Genomic DNA, 14,155 nt, shown 5'->3' with positions numbered 1-14,155 from the left:
ATACTTTGAATGAAACCTGTGGAACCCTGAGCAAATGACTCAGCTGAGCCGTGCCCAGACTTCTGATCCACGGAAACTGTGAACTAATAAATGTACTGCTATAAGGTGCTAAGTTTTTGGTAATTTGTTACACAGCAATAGAAAACTAATACTTTTGGTCATGTCCAAGTATATTCTTTAGTGTAGTTTCATTACATAATAAACACAGTGCTTTGCCATCTATTATAATTTGAAATACATAATCCAGACTTCACTGTGCCTTAAAAGCATGAAAATCACTGCAGTTTGTGATGCTCTGGGTAGCACTGTGAAATGATAAGGGTGCCACATATGGTCTCAAAACTACTTTTGTCTGGTAGTATGAAGCAGCTGTAACAATGCATAAATGAGTTAGCATGGATTCATTCTTATGAAAGTTTATGAACACCAAAATTTGAATTTCATATAATTTTCATGAGTCACAAAATATTATTTTAATTTTTTCCCCAAATATGTAAAAATGTAAAGACGATTCTTAGTTTTCAGACTGTACATAATAGACAATAGGCTGAATTTAGCCTGCAGACTGGAGTTTGCTGACCATGGCTATAGACAAACTTGTCTATACTAATACTGTTTGATAGGTGCAACAACAGGGGAAGTACTCGCACTATTTGAGATCCTTAATAAAAAATATTTTAATCAAAAATCCAACTTGTTAAATATATTTAAAAAACTAAAAAAATCTAGCATAACAGCTTTTTGAACAGTTTCTTGAATGTGGTAAAAAGGATGGAGTAAAATATGAAACAGCCTCAAATTTCTCACTAACCACTACTTCTATACTTTGATCATTCTTTTTTCTCCACTCATAAATGATATCCTGGTCAGTTTCCATTGATTCTTGCCACATATTTATAGGAATAAGTTCAGTTTTGGCAAGACTTATTTTGGGGTGTTAAAAATACTTGGGCCATTTTTTTTTTTTTTTGGCATTAAAAATTTTTTTTTTAAACATCTTTATTGGAGTATAATTGCTTTACAATGGTGTGTTAGTTTCTGCTGTATAACAAAGAGAATCAGCTATACATATACATACATTCCCATATCTCCTCCCTCTTGCGTCTCCCTTCCACCCTCCCTATCCCACCCCTCTTGGTGGTCACAAAGCACCAAGCTGATCTCCCTGTGCTATGTGGCTGCTTCCCACTAGCTATCTAGTTTACATTTGGTAGTGTATATATGTCAATGTCACTCTCACTTCGTCCCAGCTTAACTTCCCCATCCCCATGTCCTCAAGTCCATTCTCTACATCTGCACTTTTATTCCTGTCCTGCCCCAAGTTTCTTCAGAACCGTTTTTTCTTTTATTAAAGATTCCATATATATGTGTTAGTGTACGGTATTTGTTTTTCTCTTTCTGACTCACTTCACTCTGTATGACAGACTCTAGGTCCATCCACCTCACTACAAATAACTCAGTTTCTTTTCTTTTTGTGGCTGAGTAATAGTCCATTGTATATATGTGCCACATCTTCTTTATGCATTCATCTGTCGATGGACAATTAGGTTGCTTCCATGTCCTGGCTATTGTAAACACAGCTGCAATGAACATTGTGGTACATGACTCTTTTTGAATTATGGTTTTCTCAGGGTATATGCCCAGTAGTGGGATTGCTGGGTCAAATGGTAGTTCTACTTTTAGTTTTTTAAGGAACCTCCATACTGTTCTCCATAGTGTCTGTATCAATTAACATTCCCACCAACAGTGCAAGAGGGTTCCATTTTCTCCACACCCTCTCCAACATTTACTGGTTGTAGATTTTTTGATATTGGCCATTCTGACCGGTGTGAGGTGATACCTCATTGTAGTCTTGATTTGCATTTCTCTAATGATTAGTGATGTTGAGCATCCTTTCATGTGTTTATTGGCAATCTATATATCTTCTTTGGAGAAATGTCTATTTAGGTCTTCTGCCCATTTTTGGATTGGGTTGTTTCTTTTTTGGATATTGAGCTTCATGAGCTGCTTGTATATTTTGGAGATTAATCCTTTACCAGGTGCTTCTTTAGCAAATATTTTCTCCCATTCTGAGGGTTGTCTCTTCGTCTTGTTTATGGTTTCCTTTGCTCTACAAAAGCTTTGAAGTTTCATTAGGTCCCATTTGTTTATTTTTGTTTTCGTTTCCATTACTCCAGGAGGTGGGTCAAAAAGGATCTTGCTGTGATTTATATCAAAGAGTGCCAGCGGCCATGGCTCACGGGCCTAGCCGCTCCGCAGCATGTGGGATCTTCCCGGACCGGGGCATGGACCCGTGTCCCCTGCATTGGCAGGCGGACTCTCAACCACTGAGCCACCAGGGAAGCCCTCCAGCTCTCTTTTGATTTCCATTTGCATGGAATATCTTTTTCCATCCCCTCACTTTCAGTCTGTATGTGTCCGTGGGTCTGAAGGGGGTCTCTTGTAGACAGCATATGTATGGGTGTTGTTTTGGTATCCATTCAGCCAGTCTTTGTCTTTTGGTTAGAGCATCTAATCCATTTACATTTAAGGTAGTTATTGATATGTATGTTCCTGTTACCATTTTCTTAATTGTTTTGGGTTTGTTTTTGTAAGTCTTTTCCTTCTCTTGTGTTTCCTGCCTAGAGAAGTTCCTTTAGCATTTGTTGTAGAGCTGGTTTGGTGGTGAATTCTCTTAGCTTTTGCTTGTCTGTAAAGGTTTTAATTTCTCTGTCGAATCGGAATGAGATCCTTGGTGGGTAAAGTAATCTTGGTTGTAGGTTTTTCCCTTTCATCACTTTAAATATGTCCTGCCACGCACTGCTGTCTTGCAGAGTTTCTTCTGAAAGATCAGCTGTTAACCTTATGGGGATTCCCTTGTACTTCCTTGCTTTTCCCTTGCTGCTTTTAATATTTTTTTACTGTATTTAATTTTTGATAGTTTCATTGATATGTGTCTTGGCATGTTTCTCCTTGGATTTATCCTGTATGGGACTCTCTGTGCTTCCTGCACTTGATTGACTATTTCCTTACCCATATTAAGGAAGTTTTCAACTATAATCTCTTCAAATATTTTTCTCAGTCCCTTTCTTTTTCTCTTCTTCTCCTGGGACCCCTATAATTCGAATGTTGGTGCATTTAATCTTGTACCAGAGGTCTCTGAGATTGTCCTCAATTCTTTCCATTCTTTTTTCTTTATTCTTCTCTGTGGTAGTTATTTCCACTATTTTATCTTCCAGGTCACTTATCCGTTCTTCTGCCTCAGTTATTCTGCTATTGATTCCTTCTAGAGATTTTTAAATTTCATTTATTCTGTGTTCATCATTGTTTGTTTGCTCTTTAGTTCTTTTATGTCCTTATTAAACATTTCTTGTATTTTCTCCATTCTATTTCCAAGATTTTGGATCATCTTTACTATCATTACTCTGAATTCTTTTTCAGGTAGACTGCCTATTTCCTATTCATTTGTTTGGTCTGGTGGGTTTTTACCTTACTCCTTCATCTGCTGTGTGTTTCTCTGTCTTCTCATTTTGCTTAACTTACTGTGTTTGGGGTCTCTTTTTTGCAGGCTGCAGGTTCGTAGTTCCCGTTGTTTTTGGCGTCTGCCCCCAGTGGCTAAGGTTGGTTCAGTGGGTTGTGTAGGCTTCCTGGTGGAGGGGACTGGTGCCTGTGTTCTGGTGGATGAGGCTGGATATTGTCTTTCTGGTGGGCAGGACCACGTCCAGTGGTGTGTATTGGGATGTCAGTGAACTTGTTATGATTTTAGGCAGCCTCTCTGCTAATGGGTGGGTTTGTGTTCCTGTCTTGCTACTTGTCTGGCATAGAGTGTCCAGCACTGTAGCTTACTGGTCGTTGAGTGGAGCTGGGTTTTAGCGTTGAGATGGAGATCTCTGGAAGAGCTTTTGCCATTTGATATTACTTGGGGTTGGGAGGTCTCTGGTGGACCAGTGTTCTGAACTTGGCTCTCCCACCTCAGAGGCTCAGGCCTGACACCTGGCCAGAGCACCAAGAGCGGGGTATCCACACTGTTCAGAAGAAAAGGGAGAAAAAGGAAGGAAGGAAAGAAGGAAGGAAGGACAGAAGGAAGGAAGAAAATAAAGTTATTAAAATAGAAAAATTATTAACAGCCTGAGGTGCAGTGTGTTCTCCAAGGGAAGTTGTCCCTGGATCACGGGACCCTGGCAGTGGTGGGCTGCACAGACTCCTGGGAGGGGAGGTGTGGATGGTTACCTGTGCTTGTACACAGGCTTCTTGGTGGCTGCAGCAGCAGCCTTAGCGTTTCATGCCCGTCTCTGGTGTCCGCGCTGATAGCCGCGGCTCGCGTCTGTCTCTGGAGCTCCTTTAAGTGGAGCTCTTAACCCCCGCTCCTCGCGCACCGGCGGAACAATGGTCTCTTGACTCTTAGGCAGTTCCAGAGTTTTTCCCAGATTCCCTCCCGGCTAGCTGTGGCGCACTAGCCCCCCTGTGTTCATGCAGCCAGCCCCAGTCCTCTCCCTGGCATCCGACCTCCGAAGCCGGAGCCTCAGCTCCCAGCCCCGCCCACCCCGGCGGGCGAGCACACAAGCCTCTCGGGCTGGTGAGTGCCGGTCGGCACCGACCCTCTGTGCGGGAATCTCTCCGCTTTGCCCTCCGCGCCCCTGTTGCTGCGCTCTCCCCCGCGGCTCCGAAGCTCCCCGCTCCGCCTCCCGCAGTCTCCGCCCGCGAAGGGGCTTCCTAGTGTGTGGAGACCTTGCCTCCTTCACAGCTCCCTCCCACTGGTGCAGGTCCCGTCCCTATTCTTTTGTCTCTGTTTATTCTTTTTTCTTTTGCCCTCCCCAGCTACGTGGGGAGTTTCTTGCCTTTTGGGGTGTCTGAGGTCTTCTGCCAGCGTTCAGTAGGTGTTCTGTAGGAGTTGTTCCACATGTAGATGTATTTCTGATGTATTTGTGGGGAGGAAGGTGATCTCCACATCTTATCCTTCGCCATCTTGAAGGTGTGCCCCACTTGTGCCATATTTGAAGTTCAATTTTAAGCTAATTGTTCACTTCTTCCTGCTTCTGTTTTCCTACCTCCTAGTTTCTGGCTTGGCCACTGGTTCAGGGATTTCTCTTGGGGAAGGAATTTGGCGTTGTTTCTTGACTTTTCTTCCTGCCTCCTCAGCCATTCATTATGCTGGCCCTTGCTCCTCCAGGGGTCATGTGGAATGGTTGGGTATGAAAGGGAAAAGGCAAAAGTTTTTCAATGTATGATATGCTTTCAAATGCTGTTTCTTTTGTGAGGAAGTTTTGGTTCTTCAGAGGCTTTACACTGACCTCTTCTGTAAAACAAACAAGCAGACCTACAAATACTGCTATACATAAATATATGCATGCACAGGCATTACAAAAAAGGTCTGGGCCATACAAAACAAATTGAAAGTAATGTTTACCTCTGAGTAGAGCAAGCGGAATGAGGGACAAGGGGTATGGGCATCTCAAGGGTATTTTTACTTTGTATTATTTGAATTCTTATAACATGTAGAATGTATTTTGGATATTTGGTAAACAAAAAGCTATATATTGAAAATAACATGAAACATTGCAAATGGGAAATTACTTCCTTCTAAATAGAAAAAGTGTAGAAGGGCCCTTTTAAAGAAAACAGTCTAAAACAAAATATGTATATGTTCATTAACTTTAAAAAACTGTAGTGTTTTCAGGTGAGTTTTATGATAAAGTTATAATAGGGAAAAAACATGAACTTAGAGATACAGCTTTGATTTATTTTTGGTGTGGGTTATTTCTAAAAATCATGTTTTGAAGCATCATCTACATATAATATAAAACATAGGTTTTTAGTGTAGTTTGAAGAGTTTAGACAAATGTATACACCTGTGTAATCCCCTCCCAATCAAGATATAGAACATTCCTTTCCCACCATAAAGTTCCCTTATGCCACTTTCCAAACTTCCCACCACCCTAGGCAACAGCTGATCTGATTTCTGTCACCACAGCTTATTTTTGTGGATTCTGGAACTTCATATAACAAGAGTCATATAATATGTACTCATTTGTGCCTGACTTAACCTCAATCTCATATCTGAGAGATTGATCCATGTTGTTACATGTATCAGCAGTTCTTTCCTTTTTATTTACTGAGTAGTATTCAGTTGAATGAATATATCAGTTTATATATCTGTTCTCCTGTTACTAGACATTAGGATTGTTTCCAGTTTTTGGCTGTTATGAATAAGCTGCTATAAATACTGGTGTACAAGTCTTTCTCTAAACATATGTTTTCAGTTCTCTTGAGTAAATACCTAAGAGTGGTATTGTTAGGTCATAGGATAGGTATATATTTTAATTACAATAAACTATGAAACTTTTCCCCAAAGTTGTACTATTTTATATTTCCATCAGGAATTGCAAATTTCATTTATTCCTCATTCTTGCCTGGAGTTTTCTTTGTTGAGAGGTTTTTGGCTACTGATTCAATATCCTTACTTGCTATTGTTCTGTTGAGATTTTTCTTTTTTTTTTTTTTTTCTTTAATGATTCCCACAGATTCCCTCAGTGATCCTGATGAGGCGAGACCTGAGTGGGCCTCCCAGGAAGCATCCTGCCATACCTGGGGAGCTGGATGTCCATCTTGGACTCTTGTTTTCCCGCTGGAGAAACCATAGGCTTGGGGGGCCCTGTAGGTGTAGTGCTGTGCCAGGCTTGGGGGAGGGACAGTGTGGTCAGAGTGTAGCCACTCCGCTTACCCTTCTCTGTCTCTGTGGTCCAGGAGGGTGCTTTAGCCTTACCCCGGGTTCTGGGATTTTTTTTTAGTGTTGTCGGTGGATAGTTGCTAGTTGGTCTTCTTGTGAGGGGGACTGAAGTTGGGAATGACCTGTGTTGCTCTCTTGATGACGTCACCCTATAAGGTTTTCTGCACACACAATCACGATGTCTCTGAATAACAACAGTTTTGCCTTTTCCTTTCCAGTTTTCATGCCTTTTGCATCTTTTCTTGCCTTATTGTACAGGCTAGTTCTGTACAATGTTGAATAGAAGATCTGAGAGCAAACATTCTTGTGTTTTCTCCTAGTCTTGGTGAAGAGTTCAGTGTTTCACCATTTAAGTGTGATATTGGCTGTAGCTTTTTTTGTAGGAAAAACCCTTTTATTAGGTTTAAGTTTGATTCTCTTTCTGGATTACTGAGAGGTTTTAATTATTAACGAGTTGAATTTTGTCAAATGTATTTTCTTGTCTGTTGAGATATTTTCTTTTCCTACTAATTTGGTGAATTTATTTCAAATATTAAGTCTTACATTTCTAGTATTAAACCCTGTTTGATTATTATTTATTAAACTTTTTATAAATTTGCTTATATTTTGTGAAGAACTTTTTTATCTATTCTTATGAGAAACACTTGTCTAATTTTCTTTGCTTCAAGTGTTAGTCAGGCTTTTTTTCAGAGTTCTGCTGATCTCACCAAATAAATTGACAAGCATTCCTTATTCTTGTTGTTTCTGAAAGAGTTTTTGTAAGAATAGTGTTATTTTTTTCCTTAATTATTTGATAGATTCACCAGTGATACTGTCTTTATATGAAGATTTTTTTTTAAAGAAATTCAATTTAGATTCAGAACTATTGATATTTTCTGTTTCATCTTGTATCCCTATGTTGGATTTTTCAAAGAATTTTTAAAATTTCATCTAAGTTATGAAATTTATTGTCATAAAGTTGCTCATAATAGTTCTTTATTCTTATAGTATTTATAAGATCTTTAGTAATATCCCTTCTTTCATTCTTGTTATTGGTTATTTGTATATTTTCTCTTTTTATTCTTGATCATTTTTGCTAGGCAATACCAATTTTATTGACTGTTTTCAAAGAGTAAACTTTGGCTTTATTTTCTCTGTTGTATTGATTTTGCTCCCTGGATAATTTCTTTAGATCTCCTTTCAGGTTTGTTGATACCTTCTGCTTTATCCAGTCTACTTTTGAGTGTATCCAATGATGTTTTTCATTTCAGATATGATCCTTTTTATTCTAGCCTTTCTGTTGTTTGTTTTGTTTTGTTTCTTTGATATTCTCCTATTTATCTGCCGAGAATTCCACTGTTTTCACTTGTTAAGACTATGTTTTCATGTAAGCCTATGGAATGTTAACAATAGCGCTATTAAAGTACTTCCTCAAGTTATGTCTAATTTTTCTAACATTGTAAGGAGAAAATCTAGATCATTGATTAAATACGTCTTTTCTAATATAGGCATTTAAAGCTTCTAATTTTCTTCTGAGCATTGCTTGAGTTGCAACCTACAAAATTTAATGTGTTATATTTCCTTATTATTCTGTGAAAAATTTTTTCTAGTTTCCCATCTGACTTATTTTTCAACTCATGAGCTACTTAAAAATGTGTTTAAATTTCAGATATTTGGGGATTTTCTAGATATCATATAATTATTGTTTCCTTATCTAATTCTGTTTTGATCAGAGAATATACTCTAATGTTTGAGTTATTTGAGACTTAAATAATGACACCATATGATCTTTCTTGATGAACATTGAAAGGGAATATTCTTCAGTTTTGGATATTGTATTTTATAAATGTCAGTTCAGGGTAATCGATGGTATTATTTAGATCTCCTGTGTCAGTATACATACTGATATTTTTGTCTTCTACTTTATCAGTTATTGAAACAACAGTGTTAACATTTCAACAATGATTGTCTTTTTCAATCATTTCAAACAAATCATTGTTTTTTAAAGTCTTCATTTTGCTCATTTTTATGTCATTTTTATGATTTTTATGTCTTTCTGTTGAATTGATATTTTTGTTATTATGAAGTGGACCTCTGTATCTTTGGAGATACTCCCTTGTTTTGGTGTTTACTTTGTATGATAATATAGTCTCTCAAGCTTATTTTACTTGCTGTTTGCATAGTATCTCTTTTTCTATTCTTTCTATTTTTAAAAAATAAATTTATTTTATTTATTTTTGGCTGCGTTGGGTCTTCATTGCAGTGCGCGGGTTTTCTCTCGTTGTGGTGAGCGGGTGCTATTCTTTGTTGCACCGTGCCGACTTCTCATTTTGTTGGCTTCTCGTTGCAAGCACAGGCTCTAGGTGTGTGGGCTTCAGTTGTTGTGGCGCATGGGCTCAGTAGTTGTGGCTTGCAGGCTCCAGAGCACAGGCTCAGTAGTTGTGGCACAGGGGCTTAGTTGCTCTGCGGCATGTGGGACTTTCCCAGACCAGGCCTCGAACCCATGTCCTCTGCATTGGCAGGAGGATTCCTAACTGCTGCGCCACCAGGAAAGCCCTCTTTTTCTATTCGTTCACTTTCAGTCTATCTGTGTCTTTGTATTTAAAGCTGTTTCTTAGAGACAGCATATAGTTGGATCTTGATTTTTTTATAGCCTTTTGCCTTTTATTAGGAAAATATGATCCATTTTCATTATATGTGTGTTTTTAAGTCTATTCTCTTGCTGTTTTCCTTTTTGTCTCATATCTCTTATTTCTCTTCTTTTGTTTGAATCAAATGTTTGTCATTCTATGTTATTTCTTGTGTTAACTTTTTAGATATTTCTGTTGTAATTAATTTTTAGTATTTGGTCTAGGTATCACAATATGCATTTTTAACTTGTCATGGGCTTCTTAAAATTAATACTGAACCACTTCATTCTTAACAAATATAAGAATCTTAAAATAATATAATTCCATTTACTACCTGCCCCTGCCATTTCTGTTGTTATACATATATTTTATTTCCACATGTTATAAGTGACACTAAGAAATTATTTGTGCTTTAAAGAGTAATTTATCTTTTAAGGAAATGAATACACATACATTTCCCATTTCTAGTGTTCCTCATTTCTTTTTGAAGTTTCAGATTTCTGTCTGGTATCATGTGATTTAATTAAGCCTAATGCGCTATTTAAAAAGTATTTCTTGTTGTGCAAGTGTGCTGGTGACTAATTCTTAGCTTCCTTCATCTGAAAATGGCTTTCTTTCACTTTTAGTTTTAAAGACTAATTTTTATTGGATGTCATGTTCTGGGTTGAGAGTTCTTTTCCTCCTTTCATTGCTTTGAACGTATTCTCCCATTTCCTTTTGGGTCTCCATTGTTTCTGATAAGAAGTTAGAAGTTCACCTGTATGTCGTGTAGTTTTTCTCTGTCTGCTTTCAAGATTTTCCCTTTATTTTGGGGTTTTTGCACTTTGATGTACCTAGGTTTAATTTTCTTTGTACCTATCCTTTATGGGATTACTGAGTTTCCTCATTTTGTAGGTTAATGTTTTTCAGTAAATTTGGGAAATTTTCAACCCCTATTTCTTCAAATATTTTTTTCTGCTCCAGTCTCTTTCTTTAATATAATACGACTTCAACAGCTATTTAGTAATTTTGAAGTCCTGTCTTCTAATATCAATATCAGGGTCATCTTGGAGTCTGTTTCCTTTGATGGCTTTGTTTCCTGTCTGCATGTCACATTTACTGCTCATTTTCATGTCTGGACATTATGAATTCAACATTGTTAAAAGTCTGTTTTTGGGATTTTTTTCCTCTGTTTTTTTAAGTATGTCAAGTTTCATTCTGGAATGTAGTTAGTGTAATTGGAGGTATTCTTAATCCTATCTAGGCTTGGTTTTAGGCTTTAGTTGGGCCAGTGTATAGTAGTCCTTACTCTAGGGTATGGTCCTTACTCTAAAGACTTGGTCTTTCTGGTATTTCAGCTAAATTCTGGGATATTAATGAGGTACCTCCACCATGATTAGATAGGAACTTTAAGTTATCTAGCACTGCACAGCCTTTAGTATCTCCATTCTTTATTTAACCCCATAGCAGCCTTTGTCTGCTAGCCTAGTTTCTGCCCTGTCACCTCCTACCCCTAAAACTGTACAGCTGCCTCACCTTCAGTATTGTGAGGTCCTGCAAATTCCACTAGCTTCAACAGTCCCAAACTCTGATCTATGATCAGTGTGCACTGCCTGAGCCTCCATTTCCCTGTGCTGTAGTCAGAAAATTGTCCCTAGCTGGAGATCTTGGGTGAAGGTGGAAATCACCTTCTGTGTTTCTGTTTTCTTTTACACTGCCTATTATCCAGTGCCTGAAAACAGGTGCTTCATATGTTTTGTCCAGTTTCATAATTATTTATAGCAAGAGGGGAAGTTCAGTATCAGTTACTCTATTATAGCTGGAAGGAGAGCAAACAGTATATGTAAAAATGATTCAATTTTACTTATACCAAACAGATGCTTATAGTTTCATCTGCAATATTGAGTATGGCAAATATAATAAGAAACTTTATAAATAGATTAGGTGTTAGGAATAATTGCATATTTGGTGGGTTGCTAAAAGCTGATCAGAAAATACTATTTATTTCAACCCTTGTTATGATTGCCCCATTCCTGTATATAGTTATGGATAATATATACTTAATGGGTAATAAATATTTGAATAAATGAAGGTCAAATGAGAATGTATATTTGAAAAGCCTTTGAAAATTATTAAGTGTATGAATATGTGGAAGATATTTTTATTAAGATCTTTTACTAATTTGCAAAATGTATTCTCTTTTTCTGCTTTAATTTAAATTGAAAATCTTATATTGACTTACTGGAATTCTTTGAGTATTTTTTTTTAATTGAAATGATTCTAAGTTGGAAGGACTTGGTTAGTGAATGTATATTGGCTTATGAAACACTCAATACATTTTTTTTTTAAACAGTGATTTTATTTATTTTTATTTTTTCTTTATTTTAGGCCATGTTGGGTCTTAGTTGTGGCATGCGAGATCTTTCGGTGTGACACGGGCTCTTCGTTGTGGTGCGCAGGACTCTCTCTAGTTGTGGTGTGTGGGTTTTCTCTCTCTAGTTGTGGTGCACTGGCTCCAGAGCGCATGGGCTCTGTAGTTTGCGGCATATGGGCTCTCTTGTTGAGGTGTGTGAGCTGAGTAGTTGTGGCATGCGGGCTTAGTTGTCCCGCGGCATGTAGGATCTTAGTTCCCCAACCAGGGATTGAACCCGTGTCCCCTGCGTTGGAGGGCGGATTCTTTACCACTGGACCACCAGGGAAGTCCCTCTCAATACATTTTTGTTACTTTTATTTATTTTTAAGAAGTAACCAAATCACTGATTTCTCAGTTTGGTTTTGTTTTTGTGATCCCTTTGGTATTAAAGTATAGGAATAAAGGGTAATGATTAAGAGTCTACTGAGGTTAGATTTCAGTGGGCATCAACAAACAGTAATTGTCCATTGCCTAAACTTTGGTTATGTTATTAATTTCCCAAACATATGTTTTTTGATTCTCTAAGTTGACTGATTTTCTTTTCTTACTATTCTAGGTCACTATCAATATCAGCTCACATCATTGAAAAGACAATTTTGAAGACATGTTTTGCTGAAAAGAAAACTGAGAAAAATTTTACGAATGGGATGAACACGCACCAGTTAATTGACTACCTACTACAATTTGAATGTTAACATTACCCACCTGGTACAGTTACCTAGTGATGTACCTATTCTCACAATACCCTATTTCAGTGTGGTTGTCTTGATTAAAGAATTCAAAGTGGAGTACCGCAAACTTGATATGGATAATAAAAAGAAAGACAAGGACAAATCAGATGATAGAATGGCACGACCTAGTGGTCGGTCAGGACACAACACTCGAGGAACTGGTTCTTCATCCTCTGGAGTTTTAATGGTTGGACCTAACTTTAGAGTCGGAAAAAAAATTGGATGTGGGAATTTTGGAGAATTACGATTAGGTAAGACTATTTTATTTATTCCATAAAGTTGGGAGCATTTTTTAAAATGAAAGATACTGTTTAATGAAGTGATTTAGTTACTTAATTGTTTAGTTGTTTAATTGTTGTGGTAATTTTAAAGAATATAGATATTAGGAATTTCTAATATACTTCTATTTTCATTTGTCAGTAATTCCCTAGTATAACAATGTCTGTTTGCTTGAGATAAACCATCCAGAATATGAGAAAAAAGAAAGTAAATTAAAAAGCCCTGAGAGGCTGAAATAGATACCAGGAAAGCCTTTGCAATGTATTTTTTAGGAATGATATTTAGGCTACCTTTTCTGATTTGAAAACATTTAGTAACTGGTTACTTTAGGAAGATATGTATGGCTTAAAATCAAGGTAATATGCTGAAACTGCATCAAAAATCAGTGAAATTTACAGTATTGTAATCTATTCTCCCCTTCCCCCAAGTATATCCAGGGTAGTTTAGGAATCTATATTCTTAATAAGGGACACAAAGTACTGACTCGGTTTATTCTTATAATCAGGTAAGTTTGGGAAACACTGGTCTAATTTAAACCTCCTAACTCTACATTTAAGGCATTTGAAACTCAGTGAGGGAAGGTTTCTTGCCAAATGTCACACAGCAAGTTAAGATGGACCCGCGATCCAAATCTACATTTTTAACTCCTAGTGCAATAAAGATGTGACTATCTTCACTGAAGAGAAACAAGAAGGAGGGTAGCACAGTTTTATGGGAGCCTGAGGGCTCTCTTGTCAATGCAAGAGTGTAAACTTCGGAAATAAAAAAAAAATCTTGGCTTCACAATTTTCATTAGATTCAACCCTGGTGTTAGAAATATAAGCAATTGTATGTTCATCTACTCGACTACTTCTCCTTTTTCATCTTGTAAAACACTCTAATTTGTAGTTATTCCTTCATTTTATTACTGTTTTATGTAGCTAGTGTACGTTAAATCTTTGAATGAAGCAAGGCAATAAAAGGCAACGACATATTTTGTATATTGCTGTTAAAGGATGTGTCTGACAGACTCTTCTGCATTTTAGAAGGGACGCAAATATTTGAAAGGGTGAATGTTTTACATTTTATTTTTTGAAGGATGTTGAATTAGATATTTTGAAATTCTTAAATTGTTTCTGATTTTGGCATTAGAAAAAAAACCAGGTTATTTACTTATCCAACCTTGAACTATTATACATCCATCTATCCATTCAAAATTTATTGCATGTCTACAGTATTATGTATGAGGCATGATTAGGCACTGATGATACACTAGAAAAATATAAAATTTGTCTCTGCCATTATGGAATACATAAGTCATTTAACTATGTGGCGCTTCAAATTTCTCAACTTTAAAATGGGATTATTTCCACTTCCTAAATTATTGTGATGATTAAATTTAGATAATAGTATAAAAGGACCAGCACTATACTTGCCTGTTTTAGGAAAACAATGATTG

At 37.1% G+C, this 14,155-nt stretch overlaps 1 protein-coding gene across 6 annotated transcripts in view; it reads left to right on the top strand.

Annotated features, from left to right (window-relative positions):
- The window catches only part of CSNK1G3 (casein kinase 1 gamma 3), a 129,110-nt gene that overhangs the window by 26,060 nt on the left and 88,895 nt on the right, over positions 1 to 14,155 (top strand). For 2 of the 6 annotated variants that reach the window (XM_007455245.1, XM_007455244.1), the window contains exon 1: positions 12,262 to 12,689. The exons of 2 other annotated variants lie outside the window; for them this stretch is intronic. In XM_007455245.1, the coding sequence (XP_007455307.1) occupies positions 12,512 to 12,689 (178 nt within the window). In that variant the 5' untranslated portion in view covers positions 12,262 to 12,511. Of the gene's footprint in view, positions 1 to 12,261; positions 12,690 to 14,155 lie in introns of those variants that run through there. 2 more of the 6 variants (XM_007455247.1, XM_007455246.1) reach the window with 2 other exon arrangements.

Source organism: Lipotes vexillifer, unplaced genomic scaffold (assembly GCF_000442215.2).
Source record: "Lipotes vexillifer unplaced genomic scaffold, Lipotes_vexillifer_v1.1 scaffold1007, whole genome shotgun sequence".
NCBI lineage: Eukaryota > Metazoa > Chordata > Mammalia > Artiodactyla > Lipotidae > Lipotes > Lipotes vexillifer.
Note: the sequence above shows the minus strand (reverse complement) of the source record. Positions and strands in the feature narration are given on the sequence as shown.